At 42.2% G+C, this 22524-nt stretch overlaps 1 protein-coding gene across 2 annotated transcripts in view; it reads right to left on the bottom strand.

Moving 5' to 3' along the window:
- The window catches only part of ANO2 (anoctamin 2), a gene marked incomplete at both ends in the record, with an annotated part of 266883 nt that overhangs the window by 25752 nt on the left and 218607 nt on the right, over nt 1-22524 (bottom strand). For both annotated transcript variants that reach the window (XM_084255831.1, XM_084255830.1), the window contains 3 exons: nt 7423-7568; nt 20439-20539; nt 20693-20750. In XM_084255831.1, the coding sequence (XP_084111957.1) occupies nt 7423-7568; nt 20439-20539; nt 20693-20750 (305 nt within the window). The remainder of the gene's footprint in view (nt 1-7422; nt 7569-20438; nt 20540-20692; nt 20751-22524) is intronic.

Raw genomic sequence — 22524 nt, 5'->3', positions numbered from 1 at the left:
AGGGCTTGACCTGTTCTACCTCATATAGTTAAAGTAGTAGTGGCAGAGGCGCAATACTTGTGACCCATTATAGACCGAGTTATGACCACACCAGTGGGCTGCATAACATCATCTGATCTAATTCCTTATATTGTTGAGGGCAAAACTGAGGCCCAGAGAGATATGACTTGCCCAAGATCACACTGCTAGATAAAAACAGAGCTGGATCCCGCCGAGCTTCACCGGACACCTTGGAAAGATGGGACAGTCAGACAGCCTGCTCTGCCTTAGAGGGGGTTTCACTTTGAGGACAGAGAGCAGAGAGAGCAGAAGTGGGGGGTGGCTACTATCCCCACGTCTTAGTTGTCCCTGGGAATGGGAGACACCACTGCCTCCAAGGCTTGACATTTGTGGGCTTCAATCTTCTCTCCACTGAGTTACTCTAACTCACAGAGCCACAGTTCTGAGCAGTGTGAGTGGATTCACATTACACCTTCTCCTATTTCTCTGGCTTACTCACTAGAAAGGCGTGCATAATAAGCCTGCTGGAGGGGAGAAGGCAGGACTGAAGGGGGGAGGTGTGGGTAGGGAGACATGAAAGGAGGAGGAAGAGAGAGAAGCCAGGATGATCACCATTCATGATACTCCACTCCCTGGAGCATCAGCCCATTCACAAATGAGAACTGACTGAGGCCCTAGAAGTGAAATTGTTTTAGTCTAGGCAAGAGGAAGGTGACCCTCTGTCCCGAGACCCTCTGTCACACAGCCTATTTCCTGGTTGACACCACCTGTGTCCAGTGTTCATGTGGTGGCAGCACCGTGAGGGTCTTGCATTCCAGCAACTTGCCCTTGGAAATCAGTCACCACTAGGCATCGCCTGCCTTCAGGTGTCTCTGGGGGGCACCTGCTCTGTCTGAAACCCTGGCAAGGGGAAGGGGACTAAAGTTTGATGACACCTGTGGGACAAAAGTGAGGAAGGCAGGGACACCCTGGGGTCAGGTGACATAGGAGCTGGTCTTAGCCAATTAAGTGAGAAGACTCAGAGAATTCCAGGGCAAGGAGAATGCCAAGGTCAGACATGAGAGGTGTGAAAAGTAAGGAGCAGGTACGAAATGGCCTGTGGGGTTCATTTTGGCTGAACCAAGAGTGTATAAAGGGGTGTAGGATTGACTATATGGAAAGATTGTCCCACAGACGCCTTGTTAAGGATATGAGGATCCTGGAGGCTTTTGAACAAAGGATGTTTGGGAGAGGGGTGCTAAGGATCATTCATTTAAGAAATATTATATCTCATTCTTACTATGTTCCAGGTACTGTGCTGAGCGTAGTGACTAAAAGACAATGACTCATGGTAGTTTTGATTTGCATTTCCCTGATTGCAAGTGATGTTGAACATTTTTTCATATGCCTGTTGGCCATTCACATTTCCTCTTCAGAGAAGTTTCTTTTTAGCTCCTCTGTCCATTTTTTGACTGGATTATTTTCTCTGTTGTTGTTGAGTCTCATCAGCTCTTTGCAGATTTTTGTGATCAGTCCTTTATCATTAGTGTTGGGTGCAAAAATGTTCTCCCAGTCGGTGGGGTTTCTCTTTGTTTTTGTTATTGTCTCTTTTGCTGTGCAGAAGCTCTTTAATTTGATGTAGTCCCAGCTGGCAAATCAAAACTACCATGAGATACCATCTTACACCAGTGAGAATGGCACATATTAAAAAAACTCGCAACAACAAATGTTGGCGAGGGTGTGGAGAAAAAGGAACTCTTCTGCACTGTTGGTGGGAGTGCAAACTGGTCCAACCACTGTGGAGAGCTGTGTGGAGATTTCTGGACCTACTAAACATAGAGCTTCCACAGGATCCAGCAATTCCACTCCTAGGTATTTACCCAAAGGACACAGAAACATCAATTCCAAAGAACACCTGCACCCCTATGTTTATAGCAGCACTATTTACAATAGCTAAGCTTTGGAAACAGCCCAAATGCCCAAAAATAGATGACTGGATCAAGAAGATGTGGTACATATATACCATGGAATATTACTCAGCACTCAAAAAAGATAAACACATGCAATTTGCAGCAACATGGATGGCACTGGAAGGGATCATGCTCAGCGAAATAAGCCAAAAAGAAAAAGAAAAATACCGGATGGTCTCACTCATAGCAGGAATCTAGAATACATAAATAAGGGACCAGGAAAATGAATAACTACAAGAAAGTGAAAATCAAAATCAACAAAAACTATGAACCAGAGACACTTTTTGGGGTGTGGGGGGCGGGAGGGGAGGGATTGGGGTCAGAATGGGGGGATTGCCATTGTATGGGGAATATAAAAATAAAATTTATTAATTAAAAAAAAAAAGACAATGACTCAGTCTATGCCCCAAAGCAGTCACTGTCCCAGAAAGGAAAAATCTGAGAATTTGAGATGCTAAAGAAGCTTCTGAGAGGTGTGTATGAGCTTGAGCGACTCAGCGAGGACTGGTGTGGGCCAATGGCACACAGATCCAGCACAGGCAGATCTAGACCGGGAAGTCTGACCGGACGCATGTATGTTGCACTGTGTGAGGAGGCAGCAAGGAAGGAGCCAGGTCATGGCTACCCTGGTTTGTTGCTCTAGGGGATTCGAACCTTCTTTTAAAGGAAGTTGTAGCATGAAAGGAATTTAAGGAGAAAAGATAACATGCTCTGGATTGCATTTTGGAAAAGTTCTAAAAAAAATAATAATAGGAAAAGAGGAAGAGGGAGTAGAAAAGGAAGCAGGGAGACAAGGTGTAATTGTATTGACTCAAAGGAGGCAGGGTAAGGGCTTCAAAGGGAATCTAGTCCCTTTATTCTCAATAGAGGACAAATCAGTGAGGTGAGGAGACACAATTAAAACAGGCTCAGGGCCCAACTGAGCAGGCTATGCCCAGCTAGAGTGATGCAAAGTCAGAAAGGAGTGGTGGGCAGGAAAAGCTCCGCTACACCAGCTCATTCATTGTCTGGAACCTGAGTTCCAAATTGCAATGTCAGGAGCACAGCTGCAAGGGTGCTGATGCCCTGAAGGCCGAGGTCGCCCTGTCCTGGGCACTCCTACCAGTTGGTGACTCTTACAAGGTCTCTGTGGACATATTCAGAGAGCAGAGATGACAGAACTTTGAAATAATTATCCAACTTTCACTCCAAATAAGTGAATAAGTAAATATGTGATCACCACCTGCCTCCTTTTCTACTAGAGTTTGATAGGGTGTAAGCTCATGACTACACCCTAATATGAGCTTTCCCCTAATAACTATGTGACTGACAAAAAGAAATGCATCTTGTCACCCACATGGTTGGCCTGAGGGCCTCAAACCTGGGGCCGCATTTAAGAAGCTGGAGGAAGGCTTAATGGGGGATAATTGAATTCTTAAGTCAGGAAGACAAGTGATTATTTTTTGGATGAGTAGAGAAACAAAAGTTTGTGGGTTTTAGACAAACAGATGACAAAAAGAGCCGTCTTGAGATTCCAGTAGAGCCCTCGGGGCTTGGAGGTCTCAGAAAGGACAAACATCTTGGAGTGTTTATATCTCGGGCTTCTGAGTGTAAGCCTTCCAATTGTCTTGGAGTCTGGTACCCTGAGTCTTAAAACATCACTGCCCAGCCCCACTCTAATGGCTTGGGAAGAACGTTAGCACTCTCCACATTCCAGGGCTTCCAACTGTTTTTACTCACTTTCTAGATGAAAGAGTAAGAAATTGGACTCTTGACAATAACGGTGGTGGTTCATGTGCACTGAGAGCATATGAATACCAAGCATTGTTTTTTTTTTCTTAATCTTTGTGCTATTTTCTATATTCACCACCCTCTGCTCAGAACTATCCTATGAGGTCAGTGCTGTTACCTTCAAACCCACTTTTGTGATGAGGAAATTGAGCCTCACTGACTTTAAACCCTATACCCAGGGGTGTGTGACTAGCTCAGGGAGCTTAGGATTGGAAGCCTGCTAGGTTGACTCCAGAGCCCACCCCTGTTATACTGCGGAATGAAGCAGTCGTTTGGTCAAAGTGTATTCTGAAGCTCCATCTTTGACTGTTTATGAAGCAAATGTTACAGACTCTAATTGTCATAAAAGGGGAAGGTTCCATCTTCCTATCCACCTAATGAAGGGCAGAGCTAAGCAAGGAGGAGACTTGGAGAAGACATGTGGAGCAGGGAGGCATGTGGAACATAGAGGCAGGTGAAGAAAAAGCCGCACATGCTTCTCCACTTTGGATGGCACCAGGGACTTGGGGGACATGGGAGGAGACACGTATACTTGAACAGGTAGTAGCAGATACTACTATGATTTGTTCTTTGATTTTGCTTCCTTTGTCCCAGACTTGCCTGGCCCTTTCTGCCCCTTTCCTTTGGTGCCCTGCCAGAAGGTACCTTAGGCTTGTGCCACCTTTGGGGCCTCAGCAGTTCCCTATGGGCCAATATTGTTTGGCTGGGCATTTACCCACAAGGGAATGGGTAACTTTGGAAGTTTTTATCCTTTCTTCTCTTCTCTCTCTATGCACACTAATTAAATTTCTTTCACACTAAGATTATGCTTTGTCTTTATGTGGTGGGTGGCAGAACTTCTATTGAGCATGCAGGTTTAGGGGATCTCATGGTACCCCTCAGTCTAGCCACTAACATACTTATATGAAGAAGTGAGGAGGAAAAACCAGATATAAAAAGAAGGAAGGGAACCTCATACAGAAACATTTTCCTAGCACTTAAATAAAATATGAAACAAAATAGTTATGCCTGTAAAAATGACTGGCAAAATCGGCCTGCAGAATTCTGTTAGTTTCTACAGAACCCAGCTTGGTAGAACCATCTATGAATCAGGCTTCCTTTTCAGCCAAGATTCAATCATCAATCACATTGTTGATTGAATTAATATCAACTTAAATTGTTAAAGAAAGTGTCCTGAGGTCTCTAAACTTGTTCTTCCCTCTAGGTGCTTAATAAATGTTGGATAAATGAAGAAATGAATGAGTCCACGTGTGTTGCCCTGTTCCTCCCTTAGTCTATCCCCCTTGGGTACTTGTTGCCATTTCCTCGAGAGAAATAGAGCTCATACACAGCCATGGCACTGGCCAAGATTCCACAATTCCCCCCTAAAGACTGATGTGAATTGCAAACTTGTCTGTCCAGGCCCAGGTCTTTTTCTATACTCTTCCCACCCCAAAACCACCATTTGCTTCATCAGCATTTACTCGTGGCCATGAATAAGACCCTGTACTTGCCAGACTTTTTTCTGGAATACTCTCCTGTGCTCTTATCATTGATAATGTAGACAGATGTTCAGAACCAGAAGGGCCTTAGGGATCAAGTCAGAAAATTAATGATTTCTCGCAGGAGGAACAGGGCTTCCAAGAAAGCTTCACAAAGGAAGCTCTGTGAAAAGTCTTTAATACAGTTTGAAATATTCAGGTCCACAAGGTAGAATGAGATGGGCATCAGGAAGCCCTTTCAGATTCATTTGGTAAAATGAATCAAGAACTATTCTATAGCTGCAACTTAGAGCTGATGATCAAATCTGTGGGAATCTATCTTGAGGAAATAACACTAAATGTGGGAAAAGTATGCATTTGAAGATAGTATGACATTAGATCATTAAAAAAGAACTGGAAAATAAGTCTCCCATGTGTTTGCTTGAAGAGAGACTTTTATGTATCAGATGGATTATTATGCATTGTTCATTTTAAATATTTTATGACAACCTGGAAATATTTATGTTCATAATGCTAAATGAAAAAAAAAAAGAACTATGTGAGTATAGTCTCAACTTTATCTTAAAACTCACAAAAGGGACCTCCCTAGTGATGCAAGGGGTTAAATCTCAGCACTATGAAGCTATCTGCAGGGAGCTACCCACATGGTGCAGCAGACCTCTCCTGTCTCACTCACTGCTCTCCTCAGCAGTGTACTTCAGTCAGTCTGCCAGTTCTGTTCCCCACTCTGTCTGGTGAATCATCAAACACACACACTCCCGCCTCACATCTCTGGCCTACATCCCAGCTCTTGTATGCATAAATAAATAAAATAAATCTTTAAAAAAATCATAAGAGGGTAAAATTCCATTAGAAACAGGGGTATCCTCTTATTAAAAAGTGATATGGAGGCAATATAAACAGATGAGTGGATCGAGAAGATGTAGTATATATATGGAATACTACTCAGCAATCAAAAAAGATAAACTCATGCCATTTGCAGCAATTTGGATGGAGCTAGAAAGGATGAGTACAAGCTAAATAAGCCAGAAGGAGAAAAATAAGTACTAGATGGTGTCACTTATGTGTGGAATATAGAGAAACCAAATAATCAAGGTTCAGACAAAAACTTGAAACCCTTTGAAAGCTGACCATAGACCTGAGGCATCCAGAGTGGGAGTTGGAGGGATGAAAACAGGGTGGGGAGAGCACAGTGGACTATGACGGAAGCCTATGAGTGCCTTGGTTGTGGGGGTGCTATAGAGACCTGAAGGGGGAGATTCTATACATCCAAAATACTAACAACAACATACACCAATGGTAAGACAATTTGAAAAATGTACTTAAATAAATGGCGATTACTACAGGAGGCAGGAGCGATTATGCAAACACAATCTATGTCCAATGATGCCAACTCTTGCTCTTTTGCTGAATGTGACTGATGTTTCTCCATATACTCTATAAATGTTTAGATGATACATTTTACCTCTCAGTCGTTGGTATCCCATTTTATTAATCATTAGTTCCAAGTCTTGCAAAGAGAATTTTCAATTATCTACCCCAATAAAAGACCAAGATCATTCCCAAGTAGCCAAACGATTGAAGGCAGCTGGTCTCACAATGGAGATCTCATGGCTTCCAAGCCACATTCACCATGGCAGCATTCTATCAACTTGTACTCTTGCTTTCAAGCTTTGTCCAAGAACAAGCAGAGGCTTTGGAATGAGAGCTCTACCTCTCCCCTTCCAGCACGAAATTTTTTTAGGGAAAAGCTGACATTCTGCTTAGCCTCAACTGACCAATGGATTCTCACATATACTCTCCATGTCAAAGATGGACCCATCTTTATCCCATGTTACTCTTTGATCATGGAAACCCTATTTTTAAAACTTCAGACTTCATTATCTTCAGACTTCATTATCTCACTTCAGTTTTATCAATGGTAGAAGCCATGGCATGAGAGCAGTCTTCCCATTTCGTGAGAAAAAGTGCAAGGAAAAAAGGGTGCCATTCTTATCCTGGTGTCATGTTGCTGACAGAGTTGCTCCTGGCTCTTATACCAGGGCTCTTTCTGCCTCTCACCCTCCCCAACTTTCATTTGGCATTAGAGGTGACATTGTGGGGCCCTGCAACTCAGGAAGGAACAGAAGCTGCACAGCCATTTCTCTGACCCCTCCCTCACGCCTCCCCCAGACCCTGTGCCTACATCGACCCCCAGTAGAAGGGATAACATGGACTCTTACTCATTTCCATGTACTCTGGGGTCAGTCCGGTGTATGGTTCCAAGCTATAGTCGAGGTCCCACTGCTCGGGGTGCTTTGAGTGGGCAGAGTCAGTTTCTCCAGGTTCTGTCTCATCTTTCAGCTTCCGAAACAGTTTCTTGAGCTTTCTGGAAAAGAAATGGACCAGTTACCAAAAGCCTCTGGAGAACAGAGTTAGTTTACACAGACAGAAAAGCAGAAAAAACTAAGTTTCAACATTGAAACTATCCCTGATCCAAGAACAGGGAGAGGGTCACAAAGGAGACTTTCTGTTAAAGACATTCCTTTATCAGGATATTGGAGGGCTCCCCACATGGATCAGGTTTCTTTAAACCCAAATAAATGGAACTCTTCCTGCTGTTTATAGCAATGAAAGAGCTGGCCCTTTCCTTCTTTTTTTTAAGAGTTATTTATTTATGCATACAAGAACTGGGGTATAGGCCACAGGTGTGGGAGGTGAGAGGATTCACCAGAGACAGAGTGGGGAACAGAACAGGCAGATCCACTGAAATACACTGCTGAGGGGAGCAGCAGGCAAGACAGGAGAGGTCTGCTGAGCCATGTGGGTACCTCCCTGGCTGGGGATTGAACTTGAGCTACAGTGGCTACGGATTGCTTCATAGGTTGTGTTTTAACCCCTTGTGCCACCAGGGAGGCCCCAGAGTTGGCCCTTTCTACCAAGTGAGAGCACCCAGTCATCTAACAGGATGATCTAGTTAGCCTCTTCATGGGGAAGAAAGGGTGTCCACAGAATAGAAAGATGCTCTCTTCTCAGAAGAGACTTCTTCATAATTAATAACAAACAGCATCAGGTTTCCATAAAAGCCAAGTTAAACATTGTCTACCAATGCTATGGGTTGAATTGCGTCTCTCCCTCCCCAACATCCAATCCATATGTAGAAACTTTAACCCCCAATGTGACTGCATTTTGAGATAGGGCTTTCAGGAAGTAATTAAGGTGAATTGATGTCATGAAAGTGAGATCCTAATCCAAGAGAACTGGTAGCCACAAAAGAAAAGGAAGAGACCCTAATCTCTCTCCACTGTGCAAGGATGCAGTGAGGAGGGAGAGGTATGAAAACCAAGAACATGTCCATAGAGATAAATCAAAGTCTAAGTTGTATCTTTGACTTTTTAGTTTCTAGAATGATGAGAAGATGAATTTCTGCTGTGTCAGCCAGCAAGTCTATGGGATTCTGTTATGGCAACCCAAGTAAACTAAAACAACCACATTCAGGGCTTTTTTGGTCTAGAGTGATAACAAAATAATAATGGCCCAGCCTCTCAGGGTTGGCATGAGGGTGAAGTGAAACAATGATGACACAACCCTTGGCATAATATCTGGGTATAGAAAGCATTCAATGGATGAGAGTTATTATTTTTGGTATAAAAGTAGAGTATGTTCATACTTTCCATTAACTCACAACAAATAGAAAATGAAATTAGGTGAAAAAGCAATGTGCCAGTTCTAAGAGAAAGTTTCTAGGCAATAATTAGGAGGAAAACTATCAGCAGAACAGTCAAAATCATAGCCTTTGAAAAGCAGCGAAAAGTGTTTTTGAAATCCATGATATAGCCAAATGCAGGAATCTTGGCCCTTTCTCCCCTCCCACATTCCTCACACACAAGATCATCCAATCTTCCTGCAGTTATTTCCAAAGGCGCACTACCAATATCATTAGACATCTCTTTCTGTTGTTAGAATTTCTGAAAACTATTGGAAACGTAATTTCTCTGATTAGTATCTTACCATCCAGATGTAGTATGTTGTAGTTGGAAAAAATCTTTTTTGTTGTCACAATTCCATCAAGGTATATTTTCTCGGGGAAGTTATTAAAACTTCATAAACTTTATCATTCTTATTTATAATATGAGCAAATAAATATAAACTAGTGTAAAGAACAGTTGAAGGAGAAAATACATGTATATGGACTTTGTACATGCCAAGAGCTCAATCAACATCTCTATCATTGTCCCTCTCACCACCATCATCATCATCATCATCCTCAGTATCATAACCACAGAAGGAGTTAGGGAATGAGTTGAGATCCACAGAAGCAGCAGGTAATAAAATCATAATAACAGCAAGTAATATAATTCTGTGATAATTTAAATTGAGAAAAACTAGATGGGGCCAAAATATTCTGAAGCCAAATAATGTGAACTGACTTAACCCTGTCCATAAATCAAGACAGAGAGCAAGGATGAAGAAAATTAAGGGGCCTCCCCGGAGGTACAATGGTTGAGCGCTGGGTTGTGAAGCTGCCCGAAGCCTCTGCAGCACCCGTTCAATCCCCGGCTGCTCCCCGGCCACCAGAGGAGGGTCCCACATGGCGCACAGACCTCTCCTGCCACCCGCTGCTCCCCTCAGCAGTGTGTTTTGGTCCTTCTGCCTGCTCTGCTCCCCGCTCTGGCTCTGGTGAATTCTCTCACCCTCCTGCGCTTCTGACTATACCCAGTGCTTGTTTAAATAAAAAAATAAATCTTCAAAAAAAAAAAAAAAAGAAAATTAAGAAGCATGAAAGAAGAAAGGAAGAAAGGAGAAAGAGGCGGGAAGAAAGGAAGGTCTATCATCAGAATTGATATTGAGACTTCTGCTTCAGGTAACAGTAATCAGACTCTATGGCCAAATCTTAAGCAAAGATAATCAGTGGTTTAGATTAAACATGGAAAGTTGAAGGCATGCATATATCCCTATTCATTCCTGAGAGGCTACTTAAATGATAGTTAATGAATAAAAAATATAAACCAAAAAGTTAAAGAAAATAATAATGAGTAAAGTAGTATAAGAGAAAGATGTTAATGAATATCTTGGAAGATAGATGGTGGATGAAGGACTTAACAAAGTTGTCATGGCTGAATACCAAGCGTTTACAGTGAAATATGGCAGAGAGGGCCTCCCCGGTGGCGCAGCGGTTGAGCGCTGGGTTGTGAAGCTGCCCGCAGCCTCTGCGGCGCCGGTTCAATCCCCGGCTGCTCCCCGGCCACTGGAGGAGGGTCCCACATGGCGCGCAGGCCCCTCCTGCCGCCCGCTGCTCCCCTCAGCAGTGTGCTTCGGTCCTTCTGCCTGCTCTGCTCCCCGCTCTGGCTCTGGTGGGTTCTCTCACCCTCCCGTGCTTCTGGCTGTGCCCAGTGCATGTATGGGCAAAACAAACAAACAAATAAATAAATAAAGCATGCCTCTATAAAAAAAAAAAAAAGAAAGAAATATGGCAGAGAAATACAAGCCAACTCAAGCTGAAAAATCTCAGAAAGGCGCAGGAATTGAAGGTACCAAGTGAAGAGTAGTGACTGGTCAATGTTCTGTTAAGGAACAGTAGACCTTAAAGTCTCTGTTGACCCAGATCACCCAGGTGACTACTACTCCCCAATATCAGAGGGACAAAATGTTTACTTTGGAGGGAAAAATGAACTGGGGAAATTCTAAATCTGAAATAAGTACAATGAAATGATGGGATGTTAGAACTTTATAAGCTCTCAGAAAAAAGAAAGATAAATGGGCAGTAGGATAGAAAATATTTTCAAAATTAATCAATCTAGAAACCCCAACACTTAATCAGAATGGGAAGACAGATAAAAGGGGGGGGGAATTACAAAAGACAGATAAGAAAGTGTGACAGAGGTGAAATACATGTATTTTCTGATTGGAAAGACCCACTTAGCACAAGGATGAAAATAGGGGCCTCCATCAACACACATCATCATCATCATCAACAGATTTTACAACTCTAGGAAAAAATGTGAAAACTTCCAGTTACATAAAACATAGATCCTCTAAAAATTATTTGAAATCAAAAAGATAGAATTATCAATATCAGTCCTTGACATCAGAAAACTTAGGGAAATGTATTAACAATGAAGAGGCAGAGAAGTTCTTTACCATAGAGTTTTATACCTGGTCAAAGGATACAAAAAATACAAAGGCAAAAAAGCAAAGACATTTTTAAAAATGTTTTAAAAAGCCATATTTTCATGTATTCCTTCTCATGAAAGTTCCTGAAGGATGAATTTCAGCAACCAAGGACAAAAAGAAATAAAGAAAACAACATGGAACTGAATGCAACCCCTAAAAAAATTCCAATAGCTTTTTCCAAGGGAATAGAGAAAAGATTACTGAAATTTGTGTGGAACTACAAAAGACCCTAAGTAGCCAAAACAATCCCATGTTGCTTTGGTGAAGAATACTTTTAGACTTCAAACTATAGTACAAAGCAACCGTAATCAAAATAGTGTGATATTAGGATAAAAGCAAACATGCATATCAATGGAACAGAATTGAGAGTCCACAAATAAATCCACACTCCTACATACAGTTAATTTATAACAAAGGATCCAAGAACATGCAATGGTGACTAAAAAGTCTATTTGGCAAGTGGTGTTGGTAATACCAACAATCAAATGCAAAAGAGTGAAACTAGACCACTAACTCACAACACACACAAAAATTATTTCAAAATGGATCAGAGTTGGATGTAAGACCAGAAACCATAAAATACAGAGAATAAAACACAGGTGAAACACTGGCTTCAGCGATGTCTTTGGGACTCGACTACAACAGCAGGGGAAACAAAAGCAAAAATAAACAAATTAAAAGCTTCTGTACAGTAAAAGAAGTTATCATTAAAACAAAAAGACACCCCACTGAATGGAAAAAAAATATTTGTACATCATCCATCTGATGAGGGGTTGATACCCAAAATCTGCAAAGAATTAATGTAATTCAACAAGAAAACAAGTAACCCAATCAAAAAATGGGCAGAAGAGCTAAGTAGATATGTCTCCAACGAAGACAGGTCAACAGGCACATGAAAAAATGTTCATCATCACTTATTATCAAAGGTAATTATTATTCTTATCAAGGTAAATACAAATCAAAACCATAATGAAATACCACTTCACACTTGTGAGACTGGCCCATATCAAAAAGGCCAGAAACACCAAGTGTTGGTGGGGTTGTGGACATTGTTGGTGGGAATGCAGAGTACTCTATGACAAACAGTATAGCGGTATGTCAGAACATTAAAAATAGATCTGCTATATGATTCAGCAATTCCTCTCCTAGGTAGCTACCTAAGGAATAAAAAAAAACCATATTAAGTCCAAGGGATATATGCAACACTATGCTCATTACACATTACAGGACTATTGACAAAAGCCAAGTTATGAAAACAACCTGTGCCCAGTGAGAGATGAATGAATAAAGAATACATCAATATTTACCCTATAGAATACTATTCAGTTATAAAGAAAAAGATGAAAGCTCACCATTTGCAACAACATGGATGGAACTGGAGAAGAATTATGCTAAGTGAAACGAGTCAGAAGGAAAAAGACAAATACCAGATGATTCACTCATAGGTGGAATATAAAAACCAAGCAATGGGATGGATAAAAACAAAATAAAACAACCCCTTGATATCTGACTGTAGAACTGAGACTACCAGAAGGGGAGGTTGGGATGTGGGGGGAGGGTGGAAATGGGGATGGGGGCAAAAAGGGGAGGAGACCCTATAGATGATGATGGAGGGTCGCTGCAGCTTTGGAGATGGGGTGTGGTGAGATATCACATTTGTGGAGGTGTGAAGCTATATCCCTGAGATAATCAAATGTTAATCAAATGTTACCACAATAAACATAATGTTTTTAAAAAGGCTCGAAAGGCAGTGGAAGTTTGTGGCATTGAGGCTTTTTATAACAGCCTAAGCAGTTTCAGGTGAGATGATAGTGCAGGGTCCAGGTTGATAGCAATGGACAAGAAGAGAAGGAGACAGGCCAAGCCATGGTTAGGAGGTGGAATTCAGGAGCTGGTGGTAAATCGTATAAGGGAAGGGAAGGAGAATGGGAGCAGGCTGACTGATGGGGTCTGTGGGCACACATGTGGATGATGGGACCATTTGCTAAGATAGGGAGCACCCAAGAAGAGGAAGATTTGAGGAGGGGAGGAGAAGCTTACAGGTGGATGAACAACTAAGTGGGCAGTCTGGTGGGCAATTTATGTCTCTAGAGCTCTGAAAAAAGATCTGGAGTAGAGCTGGAGGTCTGAGAATCCCTATGGAGAGAGCAACCCTGGCAACAAATATCATGTGGGGATGAAGCAGGGAGGGGAACATGGACAGTTAAGGCGCTGGTCAAGGGCTTCCAAGAAAATCAAAGTCAGGGGAACAGAAGACTAACCGCCAGCTGAGGGGTGGGAGAGAGAAGGGCAGGAGAGAGAGCTTCAGGAAGGATGATGTCGCCAACAAGGTAATAGGCCGTGGGAGGTCAAAAACTATGAGGGCAGGGGGAACAAATCCATAAATAATTCTTATAAATCCCTCCTTTTCCCAGAAGTCTCTCTCCTGGAGATCTCAGTGACCATTAAAAAAGAAAAATTAATAAAGTCCCTCAAGAGCGGGATTTAACAGGAATCCTGCAAGTTGCATAACATACAGATGGGCTGTGTGGAAAATTTCAAATTATGATTCCGAACGGGTGATGCACTTGCTCGTTAAAATAACTCCTTTGATGTTACCCCCTTGTCCTTTCATCTGTTGCTTTTCTGTCCCTTTTAATGGCAAGTCTGAGAAGCTCTGCTGAGAACATTGAGCCATCCTCAGTGTGTGTCCCACAGGCTCATCCCCAAGACCAGGGACTGTCCTTGCTTCCTCACACCTTGGGCCCCCTGCTACAGGACTCTGGGCCTGGGCAGTTCCCTGCAGTCTCATCACAAAAGGCAGAAACAATGGGCCAAGAAGAAGGGCATATTCCCTGAACCTCGGAGCCCATATTCCCTGACACCTGACAAGGTTCAAACTTGCTCTGACATTTGTGATTCGTGGCCAGATTCCACAGCTTTTGAAGGAAACACAGACCCTGTGCCTGTGATGGCTTTAAAGAGAGACTGTTTTATGTCTGGAAATGTCATATTTATCAGTTACATGAAAAAGAAAAAAAGCAGGACGTTTATAGAATCTCACTGGCTGTGTCAAGGGGCATAGCCCGTCTTGGGGGGAATGTGGATGTGACCTGGTGCTTACTTCTCAGTTAAGAACAAGGGTGCTGGGAGAGTTTGCCAGGGGAAGTACTGACCTGTCAGGTCTATCCACCTTAGACTGCCCAGGAGCGAGTCTGGCGCTTAAAAAAAAGGAGCATTTACACACACACACACACACACATACAGCATCTTTCTGAATGATAAAAGGCCTGTTTTCAATATTTCTATAAGAAATGCTGGAGCTAAGTTTGAGATAAAACTATAGAGGAATTGGGATGTGATGGGGTATGTCTGGATCCAAAAATCTATTTCTACAAACATACATGGGACAGGTGTGTGTGTGTGTGTGTGTGTGTGTGTGCAGGGAGATGGTGAGGGAATTCCACCAGTGGACTCAGCTAATAAACAGCACACATGAAAGTCCATCCGCATGCGCTCACCATGTCTGAAGTTGTCTCAGAAGGTGCTGAGCACTATTTTGAGCCATAACCACTCAGCATCTCTGGAAAGCATCTGCCACTCTTTGCCCGGCCCCAGGAGCATGGGCTTGCGTGAGTGTAGCTAGTCCAAAGCCAGACCACAAATCCCCAATCTATCTATTATCATGTCCTCATCAGTAGCAGAGCTGCCTGTAAAGCGCCTGGTGTCCCAGTCTTGAGTGTCTCCTTTTGTTTGTCTACCGCCAGGGTCTCTAGAACCAAAGGTGGGACTGTCTGGTGGAAGGATTCCATAGCAACCCTGTCTGGGGCACCTGTCAGATTATCCATGGCCAAAGGGAGACATCTGGGAGAGCTGATAAAGCTGATCCCGGGTCCCAAAGGGTGGCTGTCCAGCATCCAAGGACATGCCTGGTCTGTGCTGCCTTGTGGCGATCTGTGGGGTTAAGAGGCGACATTTCTGGTCTGAAGGAACGCTTCTCGAGCAAAGGACACATTCCCGCTAGTGGACCACACAGCAGGTCTCTACACCCACCCACCTTTTTGTTAAAGCTTCTCAGAAGAGTGGTTTCCTATCTTGCTTGCACTCAGTGCCTCCAATGCCAGCCAGGAGAAACCCCAGGCTGCTGGCAGGAGTTGGGCATCTCACCCAAGGCTCTACATCTTCCTTTTATCAAAGAGAACCCAGTCTTAGGCTGATGTCATTGGTTGTTTAGTGGTGTTTTCTTATTATAGTTCTTCTTAACTGTTATTTGCTAATCATGGTATTAGTGTGTTCATTTTCAGAAATTCTATGGATTTAGATAAGTGAATTGGCTAGAGGAAACGAATATACAAAGAGTTGTTTTGGCAGGTTTGCGGGAAAATTTAAAGTTGGCTCACAAATGAAGTTTAGGCGCAATCTAGTTGAAGGAGCCTGCAGGATTATAAAATTCTGCAAAATTGTGGTTATGCTTTTCACAATGTTACACACACATACACACACACACAAACACACACAGAATCTAGTAAGAATGTTGCCCCTTCAGGGCCTAGACGAATTATAACTGAGACCTGACCTATTACTTAAGGTCAATTTGACAGTCTTTACATTTTAAAATTTTCTTTGGGAAAATCTCTGAAAATTGTTTTCCGAAGCAGATGATGAATACTAAGTATAATCAATCCTTTAATTATATAATCATTATATATTTTATGCCAAATAGCCTTACCAGGCATGATCACCTACTTAGCTCCTCATACTTGCTTCTAGTTTAAAAAGTCTAATCTGGCTTCTAAGATTCATGCTTTTTCTTGGGGAAAAATTTTGATGCAAATCTGAAGATACACCTGAGCTAAAATGTGAATCAAAAGCCACTGGACCCAGAAACAATGTTCTCAAGTGGATCTTTTCAGTCTCATTCCCTGGACTCATAACACTTTAAACATAAAAGCTAATGATGCTCAGTAACACATGGGCTCCCTGGAACCCCCAAGAGTAGATCTTTCTTTCTTTCCCAGATATTCATATTTTCTATTTTCTAGAGTGTTGAGTTTATATTCAAGATGCATTTTTATATAACCATGTTGGGTGAAAATATTTCTAGAATAACTTCCCCAAGGACACACACTGAGTATATTGTATGCCTGAATTTAAATCCACACCTATTAAACCACCCAATCTCTATCCTGGAGAGAAGTGCTACCTCCATCAAAGAGTTAAAGACTACTGGGTCTAAATGTGTAATTTATAGTATTCCTTCCTCAATGTCAGGCTCAACCATCATCTCTCTTTTGCCTAATAAAGACTCCTTTTTCATTCTTGCTTTTTTCTTATTTCTCAAGTACATTTCATATATAAGGATACCATAAGGCTAACTAGACTTCTGGATTGAATGGGTCTCATTTATTAAGACTGGGCTCAGAGCAGGGGGTGGGAGATGCAGTGACCATAATCATGGTGATTTCATGTGGCCAAACACACAATATGACCTGCAGAATTATAAAGAGCTTTAGAGTTAGAAGACCCTAGGATTTGGCAGAACTTTAGTGCTACATTCCAAATTTAACTACAACTCTGTTGTATGTGTCCTTTAGCAGACTAGAAACTGAAAAAAAAAAAAGCCAGATCTTTTGAAACAGAAATGACTTGTATTTGGAATCGACAGTGAGTTTCACTAGAAGAAAGTTTCAGAGAATGCTACAGCTGGAATGAGATCACCTTAGAATAATGATGAGTGCTATTATTTTCATCAAGCGATGAGGACATTGAGACATAAAGACTGCCCACAGCGTTAAGACTTACTATGCAGTTGCCATCATTGTAAAGTAGCATATTAAACTCACATCAAACATAAACAAGAACATTTAGCCCTCAAGGCAAAGAGCCATGTGTTAGTTTCATCTGTCATGGAACTAAAGGAATTGCTGGGTGGAGAACATGCCAGCACACTACCCAAACATATGCATGAGTTCTAGCCTCTCTTAAATTCTACAAAAGGCTTCTGGGTCCAGAGTGAATGAGCTAAGTGTAGAACAGATGCCCAAGGATTAAAAAAACGGTCATCTCATGTCTACAAGCTGTATACAGTTCCATCCAGAGAGAATAACATGTTCTGGAAGGGCAGGTGTCTCCTCCAGATGTTCTAAGCAGGCAGAATGGAGACTTTCCTTTGTAGCAGTGGGGGGGGCTGTTCTCATGGCTTCAAAGGAGCCAGATGTGGCTTTCACATCTTTTTTTGGTCTGTATATTTTCTGGATGTTTGTCCATAGCAAATGTGGTCTCTTTCTGAGATGGTAAGCTCCTGGGGAACAGTGACCATGTGTCTCCCCAGCTTTGCTTGATGACTATCTCTGCGTGACTTCCCATCAGAAAGCTGGAAAGGGGGCACAGTTTCAGAAGGTTGATTTCTTGAGACTTATGATTTCCCGATGGACGACTAGAGGCTGGCCTGGCAGGGCGGTGGAATGAGATGCTGAGACACCAATGTTCTCACCAGTCTTCTTCCTAGAAAAGCACGTGCCCAAGGACTTCCTGGAGCTATCCCAGGGTAGGAGCAGAAAAACACCCCAGCATTCAGCCTAATTAATGCTGGATGATGGTGAGAGTCATTCCGGAGACTGGGCTGGCAAGGGGTTAAAGGGAATGTTGAGTATTCTCATTCCCTTCATTGAAAAGGGTTTTCTTTCCAGGTCAACTAAATTTTCTCCATTATAACTTAGCTCTGTAAGTGTGTCTCCAAGAAAGACAAAGGAATAGCACTCTCTGGTATCTTCCTGCCAATTATACCCCCCACATGGAAGCACTGACTGCAGTTTCCCTGGAAAGAGGAGTTGAATCCTACATAGTCCAGTGGTTCCACTCAGCCCAAGGAATCAACCTAGGAATCAGCAACCTTTAAATAAATTTAGAGGGAGTCTGGGCTCTTGCCTTTGCTGTGACCCTGACATGTCCAAGACCTTGGTCAGAGAGGTGCCAAATCTGAATCTGACTTTCCCCATTGGCAGCACCACCTGCTTGGAGGTGTTTTTGATAAGCTCAAGTCAGTCTGTTGTTTGTTTAGAAAATATATATCCATCCCCAAAGGAAATTATTTTTTTAAACAAAATAATGGTAGACAATCTGGTAGGTGATGGTGGCAGCCTTCTTTCAAGACACAGACACAAGCTGGAAGGAACCCCTCTATTCAAGAAGGAGTTTGATGACTCCAAAATGCCTGACCCTACTCTGACGTCTGACATACTCTGACGTCTGACAATCTGCACCACAAAGAGGTCATCCAGTCTCATGCAGTCTATTTTGTCTCCCAAACTAAAAATCTACTCTAAGAAGATAAGGGTCATTTCATTGCATACGTACTTTTATCTATCTAACTGTATATAAATTTTGCACACAGGCTGAAAAAAAAAAGGCTAGTTTTATGGATTGAATATTTGCATCTCTTCCAAACTGCCAGTGTGATTGTATTAGGAGGGAGGGGCTTTGGAAAGTAATGAAATTTAAATGAGATCACAAGGGTGGGGCCCCAGGATGGAATTAGTGTCCTTATAAGAGGAGACACCAGCGCTGTCTCCTCCATGTGTACATATAAAAGGTCACTTGAACACACCGTAAGGTGAGACTATCTACCAGCTAAGAAAAAAATCCTCATCAGGAACCAAACCTGCTAACACTTGATCTTAGACTTCATGACCTCCAGAGTGATGATAAGTTAATGACTATGGTTTAAGCCAACCAGTATGTTTTTTGTTTGTTTGTTTGTTTGTTTGTTTGTTTGTTTGTTTTGCTATAGCAGCTCAAACTGGTAACAATGGCTGGTTAAAGTCAGACTGCAGTTTTTTGGGTGCAATTCTTATCTTTTGTACAATTTGTTGTGTAATTCTCCTCTTCTAATATCTGAGCCACATGAGTCAAGAGGAGGAAGCAGTGGTATTCCTACAGTTCCTCCTGCAGCATAGACACTATTAATCACAGCTATCTAAGCTCAGAATGTGGCTCTCTGATCCTTAAAAATATTCTATTAGTTACTTATTATTATTAAGTTTCCTTGCTACTTAAGCTATTATAGTTGAAGTAGATTTCAGTGTCCACAACAAAGAATCCTGGTCAGCAATGTGAATACATTTGGAAAGATAGGGATTAAACAAGTTTCTTTATTGTAGGACTTCTCAGGAGATAATATATATATATATATATATATATATATATATATATATAAACATCTCCTATAGGAGACAGAATGGGTGACAGTATCATCACCTAATTCTATGGAGCCATCGCATGATTACATCCTCAAATGGTTCATCCTTACAAGGGGTTTGCAAAGAACTCAGAGATGGTACAATTTTTTCTGTCCTCCTAAGCAGAATTGGCCTTAGCCTATGAGTCAGTTAACCCTGATCATTTCTGTTATCCTGGCCCTCTGATGCTAGGATAGCTAAAAATATTCCCTGAAACAGATTCTTCTTTAACACCAAAAAGGCTGAGGGGTTATATGTTTTTGTTTTTGTTTTTTGACCTGAAAGTAGATTTTCACTTGCTCTTTTCTTTTAGGTTCTGTGTCTGTGAGTCAGTTTTTATTTTCATGACAAAATTTAATTGAAAGAAGCCCTTCTGTAAAACTTGTATAAAAGCATGTGAGAAAAGAGAGAATCCACATGAAAACCCATCCTGTCTTTCACTAATTATTCATCCTTTCCCCACCTATGATCATGTATTCCACAATCTTAGAGATTATCCTAAATGATAATATTATGTTTTAAACATTTGCATAATATATGCATTATATTGAAAATTTCTTTCACTTATTCACTGAGAAAACAATAACTTAAAAATATTAAGCTCTTTAAAATCGGAAGTACCTGATTCCTAGCTTTGCCACTCACTAGTTGTGTGTATTTCAGCAAGTGCTTCATCTTTCTAAGCCTCAAACATCTCAACAGAGACTGGCAAATAAGATATGGGGGGAAGCCCTGACTCACAGGCCAAGTTAGTGGAGGGAGGAGTAAATAATCAATCCCTGCTAGTAGAAGCACGAAAACTCTGCTGAAAGTCTGGCACTACTGGGTAAGGCCCTGGCAGCAAGGACAGGGAAGAGTTCATTACATACGGGACTCCGATCTCAAAGATGTTGTTCTGGATCAGCTGCTTCCCCAACATGATGATGCTGAGCTGGATGCAGAGCTCCATAAGGCAGCCCCCGGGAGCACACTGCAGGGAGGAGATACAGGAAGGCGCAGTTAGAGCCAGTGGAGCTCAGAGAAGCAAGGGCATGAATTGAGCCACGGTGTGATGAGAAAAAGCATGGGGGGGGGGTGGCCTACAGACCACGAGCTGAGCAAGATACACCAGTGCTGTACTTGCCTCTTCCATGCGGTACCCATCGAACACGTAGACATAGCTTCCAGGTCTTCCCACAAACCTGAAATTAAGAAAATGGAAAGAGTTAGAGAATGAGAAAGACAAGGCTGCTTTAGGGTAAGCCTTCCACATGGAATAGTCACCACTCAAAGTCCTTCTTGAAAAGTATTGGCCAAGGCAAGTGCAACATTGCCCAGGAATATGAGTTCAGGCCTTGTTACCAGTTAGTGATCACCTATCACACCTAGGGTTCACCTGTTAACGTGATCAAACTCCAAGAGAAAGGGGCTAAGGCTAGGTCTGGTGTGAGGCTAGGAAGGTAATAGTGAGTGCATGTGTGTCATATGCGCACGTGTGTGTGTGTGTGTGTGTGTGTGTGTGTGTGTGTGTGTGTGTACGCCAATAACTTCGGAGTCTAAACACAATGAAGTTTGGATTGTACTGTCTGTGGACCTTCATCCCGTAACTAGTGTCAAGCATTTAGTTCTGATCTCAACACCTCAGTGAGGGCTCTGGCTTCCTAGTAAATAAAGGATGAGTTGTACTAAAGTTGCAAGTGTAGATTCCTGGGGTCAGGAAAGAAAAATCTAAACTTGGGGCCTCCCCGGTGGCGCAGTGGTTTAGCGCTGAGCTACGAAGATGCCCGCAGCCTCTGCAGCGCCAATTTGATCCCCGGCTGCCTGCGAGGGTCCCACATGGTGCACAGACCTCTCCTGCCATGCCTGCTGCTCCCCTCAGTAGTGTATTTCATCAGTTTGCCTGTTCTGTTCCCCGCTCTGGCTCTGGTGGATTCTCTTACCCTCCCACACTTCTGACTGTACCCAGTGCTTGTATAAATAAATAAATAAATCTTTAAAAAAAAGAAAAATCTAAACTTCTCACTAAAAACATTCAAAGGAACAGAACAACTCTGCTTCATCCCTTTTCTAAGGCTTAAGGGTCTAGTTTAATGGTATAAGAGAAGACCGGGCAGGAGGGTGAAGCAGAAAAGTAAGCATCAATCATGGAACCTAAAAATTATTCATGGAGACAGACAGGTAATCAGAAGAATCCCACTAACCAAATGTCATTCCCTCACCCACCTGTTGAGATCCTACTCATCTATTTAAGGCTCAGGTTAAATCTTTACTTCTCTGTGAAGACTTCCCTTTGTTTCTGTTCACTTCCTTCACACCTCTTAATATAGCTCTTATTGCAGACACAGTGTTGTTGACCCAGACTTTCACTGTGCCACAAGTTTATCTAAGGGCCAGGGCCCTCTACTTTGGCCTGAAATATCATTTGAATGCAATTTACCATTTATAGTAAATGAATATACTTGTTAATATGCAGAGTCTCTTCGCTACTATAATTTCATTTAAGTCAAGGACAGAGGTCCTTCTGGGGAGAGTGTTGTGGTTTTTGGGTTACAATCACATTTACAAGAAATTATCAAATGTGGTTGATGATAGTTCTTACTCTCTATGCCTGGTTAATAGGCTTTTAGTTCTCAGAAATCTTTCCTGACATAGTTGATGCCTACAGGAAAATCTCCTTGCAGGAAGCCAACTGATCTGATCATACAAGGTATTTATCAGAAGTGATTTTAAAACCAGAGCCACTGTCTTTGGTTCCTGGGAGGAAACTCTAAATCCTTGGAATTTCCCATTAGTAGTATCTTTGTTATTTATGGTGGGCCCCAAGGACTATACTTAAGTTTATGCTAATGATATCAATCAGGATGGGGGGAGGAGCAGGGAAGGGGAGCCACAATGCCAATGCCACAAAGGCTAAGCATGTGCTACAGGGTTAGGGCACAGACTCACATAACAGCAGCCTGATCTCAAGGGGAGGGT

The sequence above is a fragment of the Talpa europaea genome, assembly GCF_964194135.1.
Source record: "Talpa europaea genome assembly, chromosome: 15".
NCBI classification, from domain to species: Eukaryota; Metazoa; Chordata; class Mammalia; order Eulipotyphla; family Talpidae; genus Talpa; species Talpa europaea.
Note: the sequence above shows the minus strand (reverse complement) of the source record. Positions and strands in the feature narration are given on the sequence as shown.